Consider the following 14,889-nt stretch of genomic DNA (forward strand, 5'->3'; position numbering starts at 1 on the left):
TACCTTTTCCTAGGAAATAAATTAGGAAATCTGAGTTAAACAAATTAACAGAAGTAGGACATAGTATTTCTCTTCTAGAATTGTGGTTATACTTCCTTTCTTATCCTTGGAGTTCTTCCTTATTCCTTACTCAGACAAGTCAAAAGTTTATCCATTTTATCAGAGTTTTACAAAAAACTTAGGCTTTGGTTTATCGATGATAAATTTTTCTATTCAACTTCATCACTTTTCTCCCTTTATTCCTTCTTTCTGTTCTTTTGCATTTACTTTATGTGCTTAGTTATTTTATTTCCATTTTTCTAAAAGCTTTTAAACCTCTACATTTTAAAAATAATTTTATAGTCACATTCCATAGATTTTTAATGTGGAATACTTTAAACTTTATATTCTCTTATCCCAAGGTAATTTGTAATTTCAAAATTTTTATCCTAATAGTCTCCCCCATCCTCCCAAGAAACCTGAATATTTATTTTTTAATTGAATAATAATTAACATATAATATTAGTTTCAGGTATAGTGACTTGATATTTTTATACATTATGAAATGGTCAGTACAATAAATCCAATATGGTGACAGATGGTAACCTAACATTTAAAATTTTAAAATTTTCAGTGGATAGACTTCAAAATTTCTTATTGCTTAATTTCTAATTTTGTTACATTTTTCCCCCTTAGGAATGGTGACTTGATAGATTTGGGGAGAATTTTGGGAATTTGCTGAGAGTCTTTGAGTCATTTTGTTGTTTAGTCACTTCAGTTGTGTTTGACTCTGTGACTCCGTGGACTGTAGCCAGCCAGGTTCCTCTGTCCATGGGATTTTTCCAGGCAAGAACACCGGAGTGGGTTGATATTTCCTACTCCAGGGCTTTGAGTCATGGCCAATGGTAATTAAGTCATATTTGTAAAGAATAGGTATTTTCATAAACTAGGCACAATACTTTGTAACTATGTCTGTATAATTATGCCAAGTCATTGTTATTCACATATCCTCTATGCCTTATGAAATTTTTTTGGCTCACATGATGACCTATTAATTTCTATGGAGAATTAAATAAAAGAAAAATTTGACAAATCTATAATCTACATATAGACTTCAGCGGTTTCTGTTTCATATATTTCACATCTCTGTTGGTATTTATAGTTCATATTATCTTTTGGATTACATATTTTATCTGCATAAAATAGCCTTTAGCCTATTGAATGCTTTCATCTTGAATTCAGTTGTGTCTCAGTATTGCTACGTTTGCCTTTTTTATCAGCATTTATGGATATATGTTCTGTACATTTATTTTTTGTTGTAGTAGCTATCTCGAATCGTAACATACAGCTAGATTTTTGCCTTTTTTTTTTTTTTTTTTGCAATCTGAAAGGTTTTTTAATAAGGAAATTTAGCCTATATAACTTTTTGCCAAAGAATTGATGCTTTTGAACTGTGGTGTTGGAGAAGACTCTTGAGAGTCCCTTGGACTACAAGGAGATCCAACCAGTCCATCCTAAAGAAAATCAGTCCTGAATGTACTTTGGAAGGACTGATGCTGAAGTTGAAACTACAATAGTTTGGTTACCTGCTGCAAAGAGCTGACTTACTTGAAAAAACTCTGATGCTAGAAAAGATTAAAGGAGGGAGAAGGGAACGACAGAGGATGAGATGGTTGGATGGCATCACCGACTCAATGGATATGAGTTTGGGTAAACTCTGGGAGTTGGTGATGGACAGGGAGGCCTGGCGTGCTGTAGTCCATGGGGTCGCAAAGAGGTGGACACGACTGAGCTGAACTGAATTGAGCCGAACTGAACCTTTTACTGTGACTACTGTCTTGTTGCTTACAAAACTTCCACACCTTTCCTTGCCTTTTGTTGTAATTATCAATTTATCATTTGATTTGTTTCTTATGTTTTTGTTATATATCCTATTTAAACATTAATATAATTAAATATATAATAAAAACATAATTACTTATTTTTTACATCAATATCTGGAATTCATTAGCATTCACTCATATAAAAAATACTTGTTTTACTTCCTATCTTTCTCTCTTCCATCCATATCCTGCTTCTTGCACTGAAGTCCTCCATGATTTTAATTTGATCATGTTGATTCTTAATAATGAAAAAGAAAAAAGTTAATCATGTATTTAACTATAAATGTCCTTGTTTTCTTTATTCACAATTGTTCTGATATCTCTTCCTGTCTCTAGGGTTCCTTATTTGTTTGACCAGAGTTCATTTTGTGGTGACATTTTTAAGTAAATATCTTAGTATTCACACAGAAGTGATAAATTGGCTAGCTATGCAGGTAGCTTGTGGTGCATATCCCTCCAGGCATACTATATTTACCAGGTGCTCTTTCAGGCCCTGGGGCCTTCTTAATGAATCTCTTGTCTAGAAGTTCTTAGGCTCTACCCTTGCAGGTAAAGGCGAGAGTTAGTTGGTCTCTCTCTTCTTCCTCTGCTGTCCTTGTTTGCCATTCCTTTATACTCCACCTTCTCCCTCCAAGTACTATGTCTGATTTCTTACATGGTTTATATTGATTAATCTTCTTTTGATTTAACAAATATTAGCCCCACCCCATGCTATATATGAGGAAACCGAGGCTCAAAGAGGTTAAACAGGAATTTCCTGTTAGGACAGTAGTTAAGACTTGGCCCTTCCACTGGAAGGGGACGGATTCAATTTCTCTTTGGGGAACTAAGATCCCACATGCCTTGCAGCCAAAAAAAAAATAAAGCAGAGATATTAAAAATGTTAGAAGTTAAATTTTGAGACCAGGCAGGCAGTCTGGTCCCTGGTATATCTGGGTCCTGATATACCCTCCCAAGGGGGGAGCACTGATGGTATGATGTTCCAGTGATGAGACAGTTTAAGTCAAACTATTTTGTAAGTAAGTGGCCAGTCAACTTTTTTTTTTTTTTTTTTAACCAATTATTAATCATACCCTAAGAAAGGCAGAAGCTGTTCCTGACATCCAGGAGCTGGCCTGGAACTCACAGCTAAACCTTGGTCTTCTCCTATTGAAAGTAATTTCATACAACATCAGTATCAGAGGAGGTCACTTTATGGCTTATGAAAAAATAAGACCACTCCATGACATGGCTGAACAAAGAAAAATGTATGTACCTTGTCTAAACTACAAAAATGACTATTAAACTAAACCCCCAGTATTTTGGCAAATGATAGAGACTGGTGCTTATTAATCAATTACAGTATTAGTCTTACTCTGATCTTCCCTCCTTTTAAATAACATATCTGATAACTACTTTGCAATACCCCTGAAATTAACACAACATTGTTAATCAACTGTACTCCAATATAAATTAAAAAGTTTTTTAAAAGATACTTGATACCTAATCACTATTACTGCTGCTTGCTGATAACAGCCAACCCAGAACAAAGCTCTGTCTTCTCAAACCCTCTCCCATATCCTATCAGGCTTTTTGGTATCCTATCAGGCCCAAATCCTATCAGGCTTTTTGGTATCTATAAGTTCACTTCATTAGCATAAGACAGAAAGTTATGAATAGGATGACTTTTGGTTCACCTTACTTGGATTATAAAATGTGAGGTTGGATGTAAGCCTACCATATGGATAAGGGATCAATTTGGCCCTTAAGTGTCTTTTGGAAGCTCCCATGAAGGGCATTAGAAGTTTTGTGAGCATATTAGAAGACAAACTTGGAACCTAAGTATGCATATTCAGCAGACCTGCCTGGATCCCTGGCTCTCAGAAACTAAAACAGATGAAGATGTGCCTCCTAGGAACTAATCACACTATCATTCAAACGGAAGTAAAAGAGATGCATGGCTCCAATGGCGGGAATGAAGAAAACTTCCCAACATTACCATCGGCAGGTGGAGTGCATGGTGATGCTTGGCGGTGGGAAAAGAAGGTCCTATTTGGGAATGAGCTTGGTTCCAAACGCTTTTCCAACTAAGGTTTTAAGAACTGAGCCCTGGACTTCCCTGGTGGTCCAGTGGTTAAGAATCCACCTGCCAATGCAGGGGACATGGTTCAGTCCCTAGTCTGGGAAGATGCCACATGCTGTGCACCAACTAAGCCCATGCGCCACAGCTACTGAGCCTGCGCTCCAGAGCCCCAGGGCACCGCAGCTACTGAAGCCTGCAGGCCCGAGGGCCTGTGCCCCACACAAGAGAGGCCGCCACAATGAGAAACCTGCTCACTGCAACTGGAGCCCCTGCTTGTGCAGCTACAGAAAGTCAGCACACAGCAGTGAAGACCCAGTGCAGCCAAAAATAAATAAACAAATTTAAAAAAAGGAACTGAGCCCCTTTTCCCCTAGAAACATTACATATTGAGTCTACCCAGGAGAGTTCACAAAAGCCCATGTACCCTACAGTAAGCTTAACTGTGGAATTAATCCCACATGAGACCTGGAAGAGGATGTCATTCACGTGTGAGGAAAATCAGAGACAGCAGACGTATTTCTTGGTTTTTCTTTTGCTTCCCGCTGGCAAAATTTCGATCTTCCTTGGAAGAATCAGAAGTCAGTTTTGCCCAAGTCTTTATCTTTGAACTGATCGATAGTCTTCACAACACCCCCACCCAACGCCATGGAGCTACAGTACTTATCACCCATCCCAGCCAGATGCTCCTGACCACACCTCTGAAATACTCATTTTCCCTAGCCCCCCAAATTTCAGGACCAAGATTGGACCTCATCATTCACTGCGTCTGTGACTCTGGCAGCAGGCTCAAATTTCACAGTGGAGGGTCAGTCCTAGGATTAAGCATGAAAGTGAAGGGTAGAATTTAAATTACACAATCCCTCCACCTGTAAAATAAAGATGATATATCTCTAATAGGATTGATCTAAAAATTAAATGAAAAATGTATATAATATGCCTAATATGGCTGAAATACCCTAAGTTCTCAATAGTATAGCAGCTTATTACTTTGAAATAGCATTTTAAAGAGCCACACAACTTTCTATATTTTTTAAACCATACTAATGTATAATCTATTATACTAAATGATTATTAGATAGGAATTAAAATTATAAATGCTCAAAACACACACAATTCTCATTTCTCCAGCAAATCCTTATGAGAGCACTGTTTTTCCTAACACCTGCACCCAAAATGCATCTGATTGCCCCATTCACACCTTACCCTAGCTCCCATAACTCATTATGTAGTCTCCAAATTCAAACCTGTCTTGACATCCATCCAAAAGCCACATGGTTAGAAAGATGACTGTGACTCAAAATAAATTACCATTTAAATTAAAAATGCTGAAATTTGAAAAATCTAAATCACAACATCCTTTCTTTGATTATAACAATACACACACACATAGGTTTATTAACTGTTACTTCAAATCCTTAAATCTACCAGTACTATTGACTCATAAAAAAAAAATCCTGAAAAATCACATTTCACCCTTTATAAGCAGTAAAGAATGACAGAGTAAAATAATGATGAAAACCATGGCAAGGTTAGAAGCCTATTTCTCCCCTTCACTTTCATGCTCAAGAATCCTAGAACTAACTCTCCACCGTGAAATTTGAGTCTGTCCCCAGCCAGAATAGCAGACTTAATGCACCATTAATCTGGTCTGTTCTCAGCCGCCAATTGAAATAGTCACAGTCATTCGATTGTTAAGGAAAAGACAGTATTGCAGAAGTACATTCCAGAGGTCCTTTCATAAAAGCCATCCCGTGTGCTCCATCTGCGTGTGCAATCTGCTTGTGTATTTCCAGCCAGCTTGCATGGGCAGATTAATGTGTACAATTAGAAAGCAACCTCACAGGCATTCAATAAACCGCCTTCATTATTACACTCAGGAGAGTCCCTTTAGATGTCAATAAAAGCCTAGTTTTCTGCCTGTTAGCTAAATAATTGACAACACTAAAAATAATCAGAAGCAAATGAACAAGCCTGGAACAAGGTGGTAAGAAAGAGCACATTAAGATTCCCATGGTGGTGCCCCAGGATACTATCAGGAGCTTTTTCTTCAGCAACTTGGAGTCACAGTCTGCTCAAGTCCATGGTTGCCCTTTTCTACAGAAAACAAAGACCACCACTCCCAGTCTGATATTTGAATCACACATATCACGGCATCGAAAATATTCCTTATTTGTGTTTCTATTTTGTGATCCTTCATTTGAACACCTTCAGAAGAATCTAACTTTGGGGTGAGAGGATGGAATAGGGAACAGCCTGGTTGGTCTAGTGAAAACTTTGTGCTGTTAAAATTCTGACAGCTCAGGGGAGACTTCCCTGGTGGTCCAGTGGCTAAGACTCCATGCTCCCAATGCAGGGGACCCAGGTTTGATCTCTGGTCAGGGAACAAAGATCCCACATGCTGCAACTAAAGATCCTGTGTGCCACCATGGAGGTCAAAAATCCTCTGTGCTGCAACGAAGACCTGGTGCAGCTAAACATATATTTAAAAAAAAAAAATTCTAACAGCTCTCCTATTCAGTTTCTCCATCATAAATTGATTCTAAGAAAATATGATAAAGGCTTGTTATACAGAGGATCCATCTTTTCCAAGAAGTTTCTTTCATATTTCTAGCTATATAATGGTCATTCATTTCATTAGTTACTAGTCTTTTAATTTCAAAAGCACTTCAAAACACAATGTACTTAAAACACACACACACGTATACTTCTTCTTGTGTTTCTCAATAGGCTTTAAAAATCAATTTGAGATACTTCTCATTTTCAGCCAACTTCTTTTTTTCCTGGTTAACTGGGACTTTTATGATAAGCAGAAGAAAGCAAGAGTGAAATGTGCATGAAATTGAATTCAGCTCCACTGATAGTGTGTGAGGTGGCTGAGGGTAGAATTCTTTTTTCTTTACAGAAAAAGGATGATCTCTAATGTTTAATAAAACACAAACTCAAGAAGCTGGAGGACTAGGAAAAATAAAAAAGGTTTGCTGACACAATCTCCCACATCCGCTAAAACTCTAAGAATCTCTTATCCTTCACCTTATCATGTTAAAACTTCGTAGAGGATGGGCTTGTTTTCCTAGTCCTGTACCTAAGATTCCTCACAGTGAGAAGGTCTTCCCTTTTCCAGTACAAAAGGAGGATGCCACAGGATAAATGCATTTTATTATGTATTACAATACATTACAATACGAAAATACTTTCTTATTGTCTCCAGACAACATGCTCCTGTGGAATCCCTGTGTCTTCTTCAACTCCTCTGATTGGCCAAGAAATCAACTTTCATCCATTATCTACCAAAGAAGGCAGAGGCAACAATACATTAACCCAAATCTATTGCCTGCCTCCCTTAATCTCCAGGACAGTCAACTTCTCCTGGTGTTTAGCTTCACACCACCTTTCTTACTCCATGCCTGCCTTAAAACTAAAGTGGGGAAAGATAACACCATTCATTAGCACTTCCACCCAACCCCATTCCATCTCCCACTTTTTACCTGGCCTGGGTAGCAGAGGCAAAGTGCCCCATTTGAGAAGGGGCAAAGTGAAATACTGAGAAACATATTTTGCATTCCGACCTGAGTCTTAAAGCAAGGAGTTGTTGCTTACAATAGATGAAAGAAAATTTCAGTGGAATGAGAAAACCAGAGAGGGCTGTACTTAGAAGAGGAATACACTTTAGGGTGTCACATATGCTCACACCAAGATGTGAATAAGCTTAAATTCTGCAAATGAGGTATAACGATGGGAACAGATAAGAGGAAGCAGTCAGAACAATCCATCTGAAAGTGGGAGGCCAGTGTCTAGTTCTGGTGCAACCAAAAATCTCTATACAGTCTTTACAAAATGAGTTTTCTGATCCTATTCAACAAGAACTTCTTTCTGTACAAAGTTACTTATCAAGTCCCCATAAAATGAAATCACTTGTATACCATTGATATATTTTATTTAATCCTTACAAATGGCTGATGGGATATTACCAACCTTATTAGGAAAAAAAAAAACAAACTACTGAGGTTCCAAGAAGTTTAGTAGTTTGTCCAAGGTCACAGCTGGAGAATGGAGCTAGGATTTTTGAACCCAGATCTGCTTGGTTTTAATTCTACAATATTAGGTATTAATCTAGGAACAGAAATATGGTTCTTCGATTTTGTCTATTCTTTTAGGCAGTGTTACTTAGAGCTGGGACACCAACTTATGATAAAGCATATTGTGGTTGCCCTATACACGTTAGCTGCTGTGATTCCCAAGTCACACTGGAAAAAGTACCTTGAGGTATGACCATCAGTTGGAGCTGTGCTGATAACTGTGAAATTATTTCTCAAATCTTGTTTATAAAAATGTAAGTCCTCAGTCCATTAGCTAAATCCCTAGTTAGATTCTGCTTGGGTACTTCTTTTCAAACATCATCTTGCTTATATTGGTGTTTCGGAAGTCTTCATAATCAAAACTAACCTGGATTACCAAAAAGTCAAGCCCTCCAAGTTATTTAGAATTTCTCAAATTTAGCAGTATTCACTCTAATCTGTTGACTACTAACCACGACTTTGGTGAGTATAGATGTCTCCAAACTTAGAAACTCACTTTTAGAGTTCAATTACATAATTAATAGCCAAAAATTCATTACCAGATATTTTAAACAGTTACCTTCAACTGGAATTTAAAAGCACAATGAACAATATCTCTGTAAAATGTACAAAGTTCTGAAAACAAACTTACTATTGCTGATGCTCTCTAAAAGTTTCTCTTCTGAGGTTTTCTTGAAGTCTTTTTTTCTCCTCTAATTTGTTGCTCTGAAATTGCAAGTAACAGAATATTATCTTTTAAGGAAGCTTTAGGTGAAAATGTTGGCTTAAAACTCAACATTCAGAAAACTAAGATCATGGCATCTGGTCCCATCACTTCATGGCAAATAGATGGAGAAACAATAGAAACGGTGAGAGACTTTATGTTTTGGGCGCCAAAATCACTGCAGATGGTGACTGCAACCATGAAATTAGAAGACGCTTGCTCCTTGGAAGAAAAGTTATGACCAACCTAGACAGCATATTAAAAAGCAGAGACATTACTATGCCAACAAAGGTCCATCTAGTCAAGGCTATGGTTTTTCCAGTAGTCATGTATGGATGTGAGAGTTGGACTAAGAAAGCTGAGCACCAAAGAATTGATGCTTTTGAACTGTGGTGTTGGAGAAGACTCTTGAGAGTCCCTTGGACTGCAAGGAGATCCAACCAGTCCATCCTAAAGGAAATCAGTCCTGAATATTCATTGCAAGGACTGATGCTGAAGCTGAAACTCCAATACTTTGACCACCTGATGTGAAGAACTGACTCACTTGAAAAGACCTTGATGCTGGGAAAGATTGAAGGCAGGAGAAGGGGATGACAGAGGATGAGATGGTTGGATGGCATCACCGACTCAATGGACATGAGTTTGAGTAAACTCTGGGAGTTGGTGATGGACAGGAAGGCCTGGTGCTGCAATCCATGTGTTCACAAAGAGTCAGACATGACTGAACGACTGAACTAAACTGAGCTAAGCAGAATCATGATGTTAAAATTACCCAAGGTCCAAAATCTTTAGGTTCAGGTGGCCTCCATAATCCACTATGGTGCCTAGCAGGGCTGCAAACATAATACCCCTCTCACAGCTCTTGGGCCCTACAATGAAAGCCAGAAGCTCCAAGTTCTTTCCATGGTCCCCCTCTCCCAGCTGGATGGGTATAATCACAAAAATCAGTATTTCATATTTTTAATCTTAGTTCAGAAGATAGCAATATTTCTATCTTAAGCAATGTTTTCAAAATGTTCTAGGGGAAACATAAAATTTCCATACCAATCATGTTAAATGAAAATGATGATAAATGGTTTAATAGTTGATATAAATATATATATGTAATGATTAAATAGTTTATACGACATGCATATATATATATATGCTAAGTCTACTGCTAAGTCGCTTCAGTAGTGTCCGACTCTGTGCGACCCCCTAGACGGCAGCCCACCATGCTCTCCCATCCCTGGGATTCTCCAGGCAAGAACACTGGAGTGGGTTGCCATTTCCTTCTCCAACGCACGAAAATGAAAAGTCAAACTGCAGTCGCTCAGTCGTGTCCGACCCTCAGCGACCCCGTGGACTGCAGCCTACCAGGCTTCTCCATCCATGGGATCTTCCAGGCAAGAATACTGGAGTGGGGTGCCATTGCCTTCTCTGACATATATATACATATCACTCTATATATCCTGATCGGATAGACTTCCTAGACAGCAAATTTAATGGGGAGTTGAGACAAGTTCCACAACACAGGAGAGATTTGAAGTTTTAATGTCAAGCATCTTTTATTTGCTTTAATTAAAAAAAAATGGACTTGTCCACTGGGAAGACCTGTGAAAAAGGAATACAGAAATCATCACTTCCAAACTCTAACATAAGTTTAGTTCCATTTTCCAAAGAGGCAAAAAATTGTTCATTTCCGTGGAAGTCTTCATTCACACAGAACTATTTACTTATCCCATCTTGAAAGGTAAAATGGATGATTTCAGTTTCTGGGAAAAAAATAATATTAATAGGAAAATTTACTACAATCTGAAAGCATGAATTATAATACAAGGCAATGGGGTTATTAATGAAACAGTTCTAGGAAGCAAACTGAATAAACATGATCTCAATCTAGAAAAAAAATCCTGACTCATGAGACCAAAAGTGGTCAATTTTGATGAGCTCCCCACATCTCGGGGGGAAGAAAGGGGGGCCAAGGGTTAAAAGGCAGCAGGCAAGCAGCAGGTAGGTATTGATCAAACCAGAATTAGGAATGCTACCGAGAGAACAGTGAGAAAGCCACACAGGCATCTAGAGGCCAAGGCTGGGTTCCTTCAGAAAGGTCAGAGACTGGAACATGGACTCTCATCTCTTCACTAATAGATTGTCACTGTACTCAGCTCACAGAAATAGTTACCCAGTAGCTATATCCATCCAACAAAGGTCTGTGTATCCCTGAAGAGTTGATGGGGAAGTAGTTCTCAAAATTCTAGAGTAATTGAGTATTCAGCTCCTTCCACTGTGGTAGTTGTTTTAATTATTTTGTGTTGTTCACCAAGTCGTGTCCAACTCTTTGCCAGGCTGCTCTGTCCATGGGATTTCCCAGGCAAGAATACTGGAGTGGGGCGCCATTTCCTTCTCCAGGGGATCTTCCCAACACAGGGATCAAACCCATGTCTCCTGCTTAGCAGGCAGATTTTTTACCACTAAGCCACCTGGGAAGCCCAGGTATTTTAGCACACTAATCCAAATACTTAGATTTAGTCAGACTATTTCTTTCTGTCCATTTAGCAGTGAGTTAAGGAGTCACCCAACCATACTTACACATGCATATACAAAGGCAGAATGTAAAATATCTAGGAACATGAGGTCCAGAAGAAAAAATTATGGAGTCGGTTCTAGATTCACCATCACTGAGTAACCTTAAGCAAATCATTGACTATCACTGAATCCCAGGCACTCAGTAAACCTTCATCATATGCCCATTATATGCTCCATGCTGTGTTCCGTTAGATGCTGGGACTACAGATATAAACCGAGCAGTGCCTACCCTGGAAAATTCGAGAAGCTAGCTGGGACCACAGACAAGAAAGCCATGATGGCAAAGTGTAAAATACATTAGGGAGTAAAGGTTTGCAAATCTCTAGTATGAATATAAAGAAACAAGCACAGAAGTGGCCTGTTGGAGAAATGCTTTCAATAGTTCCCATAAACATTTGTTGGGTATCTTCTATGTGGCAGGCTCCATCTTAGGTTAGGGGTGGAGTCAGGGTTAGCCAAAATTTGAATAACATTTGCAACGTGGTTTCTAACCTTGGGTTCATGAATTAGGTGTCTGTTAGAAGTATGCTCAGTTTTATGGTGAATGAGTTCATAGCTTTCTTTCTTCAGATTTCCCTAGAGGCTGATGACCAAACAAAAGGATAAGAACCACAGGTCTAGTGAGAGATAGAAATTCTAGATGGAGACCAATATTAAGCAAGAACTTCGCAGGAGGAAACGGGGGTAATGGGAGCAGGATACTGCATTCCACTGTATGAGCCTCTCACTGCCCAGGGGCCTAGCAGAGAGGTCCGAAGGGCTAAAACAGAGGCAGCATTCAGCTCCCCAAGCTTTGCATCCCGGCACAGGGGGCTTCAGCATGGCAGAGGTATCTTTGTCTATTTCTCACAAAGGTACCACCTGTCACCTCTGTGGCAGTCTGAGCACCCACAGAACTGCCAGCCTGGACGAAGCATCTGTTTCTAATTTGCACGAAGGCAATGATGGGCTAGTTATGGCCCTGACTAGGAAAAGGGCATATTTATAACATGTATTTTCAGTACCGAAAGGCAGAAGAGAATATATCAGTTCAGGAAACCCCAAGAAGCTTATGTATAAATTCAAAGGGGTTTGTACAAGATGGGTAGAAGATAAGATTGAGAACGGAGGAAGGGGCAATTATAAAGAAATTTATATGCCAAGTAAAGGAGTTTGGACTTCATTAAAGGCAATGATGAGCCACTGTGTTACTTTAAGCAGGATAGTAAGCAGTTAATCCTGAAAGCAACATGAAGGATAAGCTGCAGAAAGGATCACAAATATAAAAACCAATGGTGTGGTTCTCACAAGCCACAGCATAAAGTTATAAGTCCCAAATTAAGACAACACAGACATAAAAGAAAGGACAAACTCTGGAAAAATATAGGGGACAGAAATAACAGGAGAGTAAAAAGGAAATATGGGAGGTGAGCTATACTAATGTGTGTGTGTGTGTGTGTGTGTGTGTGTGTGTGCACGCATGCACTCAGTCATGTCAGACTCTTTGCAACCTCATGGACTGTAGCCTGCCTGGTTCCTCCATCCATGGAAATTGTCAGGCAAGGATACTGGAGTGGGTTGACCTTTTCTTCTCCAGGTGATCTTCCCAACCCAGGGATCGAACTCACATCTCTCACACCTCCTGCATTGGCAGGCAGATTCTTTACCACTGTGCCACGTGGGAAATCCATATTAATAATAGGATGAGTCAAAAAAGGGGGAAGAGTACAGGTGACTATGATTTAAGAGCATCAGAATGAATGTGAGGTTAGTTTTGAACCTGTTAGGAGTATGCTCATTTGTATTTGAGATATACTGTGGCACATCTGGAAAGGAATAGCAAGCATACAGTAAAACAGATGTTCTGCGATTCAGGAATACGGTCTGGAGATGGGGCTTTCACAGATCATCAGCACAAGCAAAATCCGGATGTGGAAAGGTGGGGGCTTTCACCTAGGAATATGGCGGCCCAAGGCAATGAGAAGATGAATGGAAGGGACCTGACAGAACATCAGTATAGAAAAACAAGCAGGGAACAGGGTCCAGAGGAAATCCAGAAGGAGAGAATCTGAAGGACAGAGTGCTTAGTAGATACAATATTACAAACAGTTTAAATAAATTAGGAGCTGAAGAGTCTCCACTGCATTTTTCAACTAAGCTCCATCTTAGCTAGATCCAAACCAATGAATTACTAGAGACAGAAGTCAATTTTGGCCCACCAAGGAGCAAGTAAAGGTGAGGATGCAAAGAGAGTGAGTTCCTAAAAGCCAGCTGAGCTCAGCAAATCACCTAGGGAGCATCACTTAAAACAGATTTTGGAGGGGAGCAGTTCAGATGATTGATAGGAGTTGCTCTACAGACTGGCATGTGGGAATCCAGTGGCGCAGAGAAGACTTTCAAGAAGCTGAGCTGTGACGCTTGGGAAGAAGGAGTTGAAAGCAAGCCAACATAGAGAAGATTTGTTTTTAAGGTGAGAGATTTGAGTATGATTATACCCCAAGAGAGAAACAAACAAGAAAGCTACAGAAGAAATGGAGCCTTAACCGATGGAGCAACAAGGTTCCTGAGGAGGATGGAGGAACGATGGGATGGGATGGGAAGCACACGTGGGAGAATCCATCACTGCAACAAGGAAAAGCAGTTTCTTATTCCTCCTGAGATGAGGTGGGTGCAGAAGCAGCAAAGAAAGAGTAAGGAAACAGAAAAATATAGAGACTTTCAGCCTCATGGTCTTTATCTCTGAGATGGTGAGAAATGAGGTCATGTGTTGAAAATGAAAAATGAGGATAAGGGAGAACAATGTTGATAATTAGAGATGAGCCTAGACTGCAAAGGTAAACGCTGTGCCCTGGGGATGATAAAAGACCCAGATGAGAGGGAAGCCCAACAATTTCTGTGAGAAGAGGAGCCAAATGTATTTTTTCTCCAGCAACCCAGTTCATGTGAGCTTCAGTTTAGTTGCTCAGTCGTGTCCGATTCTTTGCGACCCCATGAACTGCAGCACACCAGGCCTCCCTGTCCATCACCAGCTCCCGGAGTTCACTCAGACTCACGTCCATCGAGTCAGTGACGCCATCCAGCCATCTCATCCTCGGTCGTCCCCTTCTCCTCCTGCTCCCAATCCCTCCCAGCATCAGGGTCTTTTCCAGTGAGTCAACTCTTCACGTGAGGTGGCCAAAGTATTGGAGTTTCAGCTTCAGCATCAGTCCTTCCAATGAACATGTGAGCTTAGCGAAAATGAAATAATTAAGCCAATCCAATTTGTGTGTAAAATAAAAGTCCTGTCTTGCCATCCACACGAGAGGCTGATATAGTAATAGAGGTAGGGACTTACCAGATGGACCAGGGGTTAAGAATCTGCCTTGCAATACAGCCGACAGAGGGTTCAATCCCTGACTGGAAAACTAAGATCCTACCTGCCTCAGAGCAACTAAGCACAGGCGCCACAGCTGCTGAGCCCCACACCACAGCTAGAGTCTGTGCACTGCAACGGAAGATCTCACACGCCACAACCAAGACCCGACTCAGCCAAATAAACAAATAGTTTAAAAATAGTAAGAGAGTCGAATGAGACAGAGTGCTTGTTTACAGATATAGTCAATTAGGCCAGGGCACCTTATTCCGTGCTCACTTAGCACT

The 14,889-nt window shown here is 39.8% G+C and overlaps 1 protein-coding gene across 1 annotated transcript in view; it reads right to left on the reverse strand.

The window, feature by feature from the left end:
- EPSTI1 (epithelial stromal interaction 1) overlaps nucleotides 1–14,889 on the reverse strand; it is a 99,726-nt gene that overhangs the window by 49,034 nt on the left and 35,803 nt on the right. The window contains exon 6 of the mRNA XM_052650280.1: nucleotides 8,632–8,705. Within this exon, the coding sequence (XP_052506240.1) occupies nucleotides 8,632–8,705 (74 nt within the window). The remainder of the gene's footprint in view (nucleotides 1–8,631; nucleotides 8,706–14,889) is intronic.

This window comes from Budorcas taxicolor, chromosome 12 (genome assembly GCF_023091745.1).
Source record: "Budorcas taxicolor isolate Tak-1 chromosome 12, Takin1.1, whole genome shotgun sequence".
Lineage (NCBI taxonomy): Eukaryota > Metazoa > Chordata > Mammalia > Artiodactyla > Bovidae > Budorcas > Budorcas taxicolor.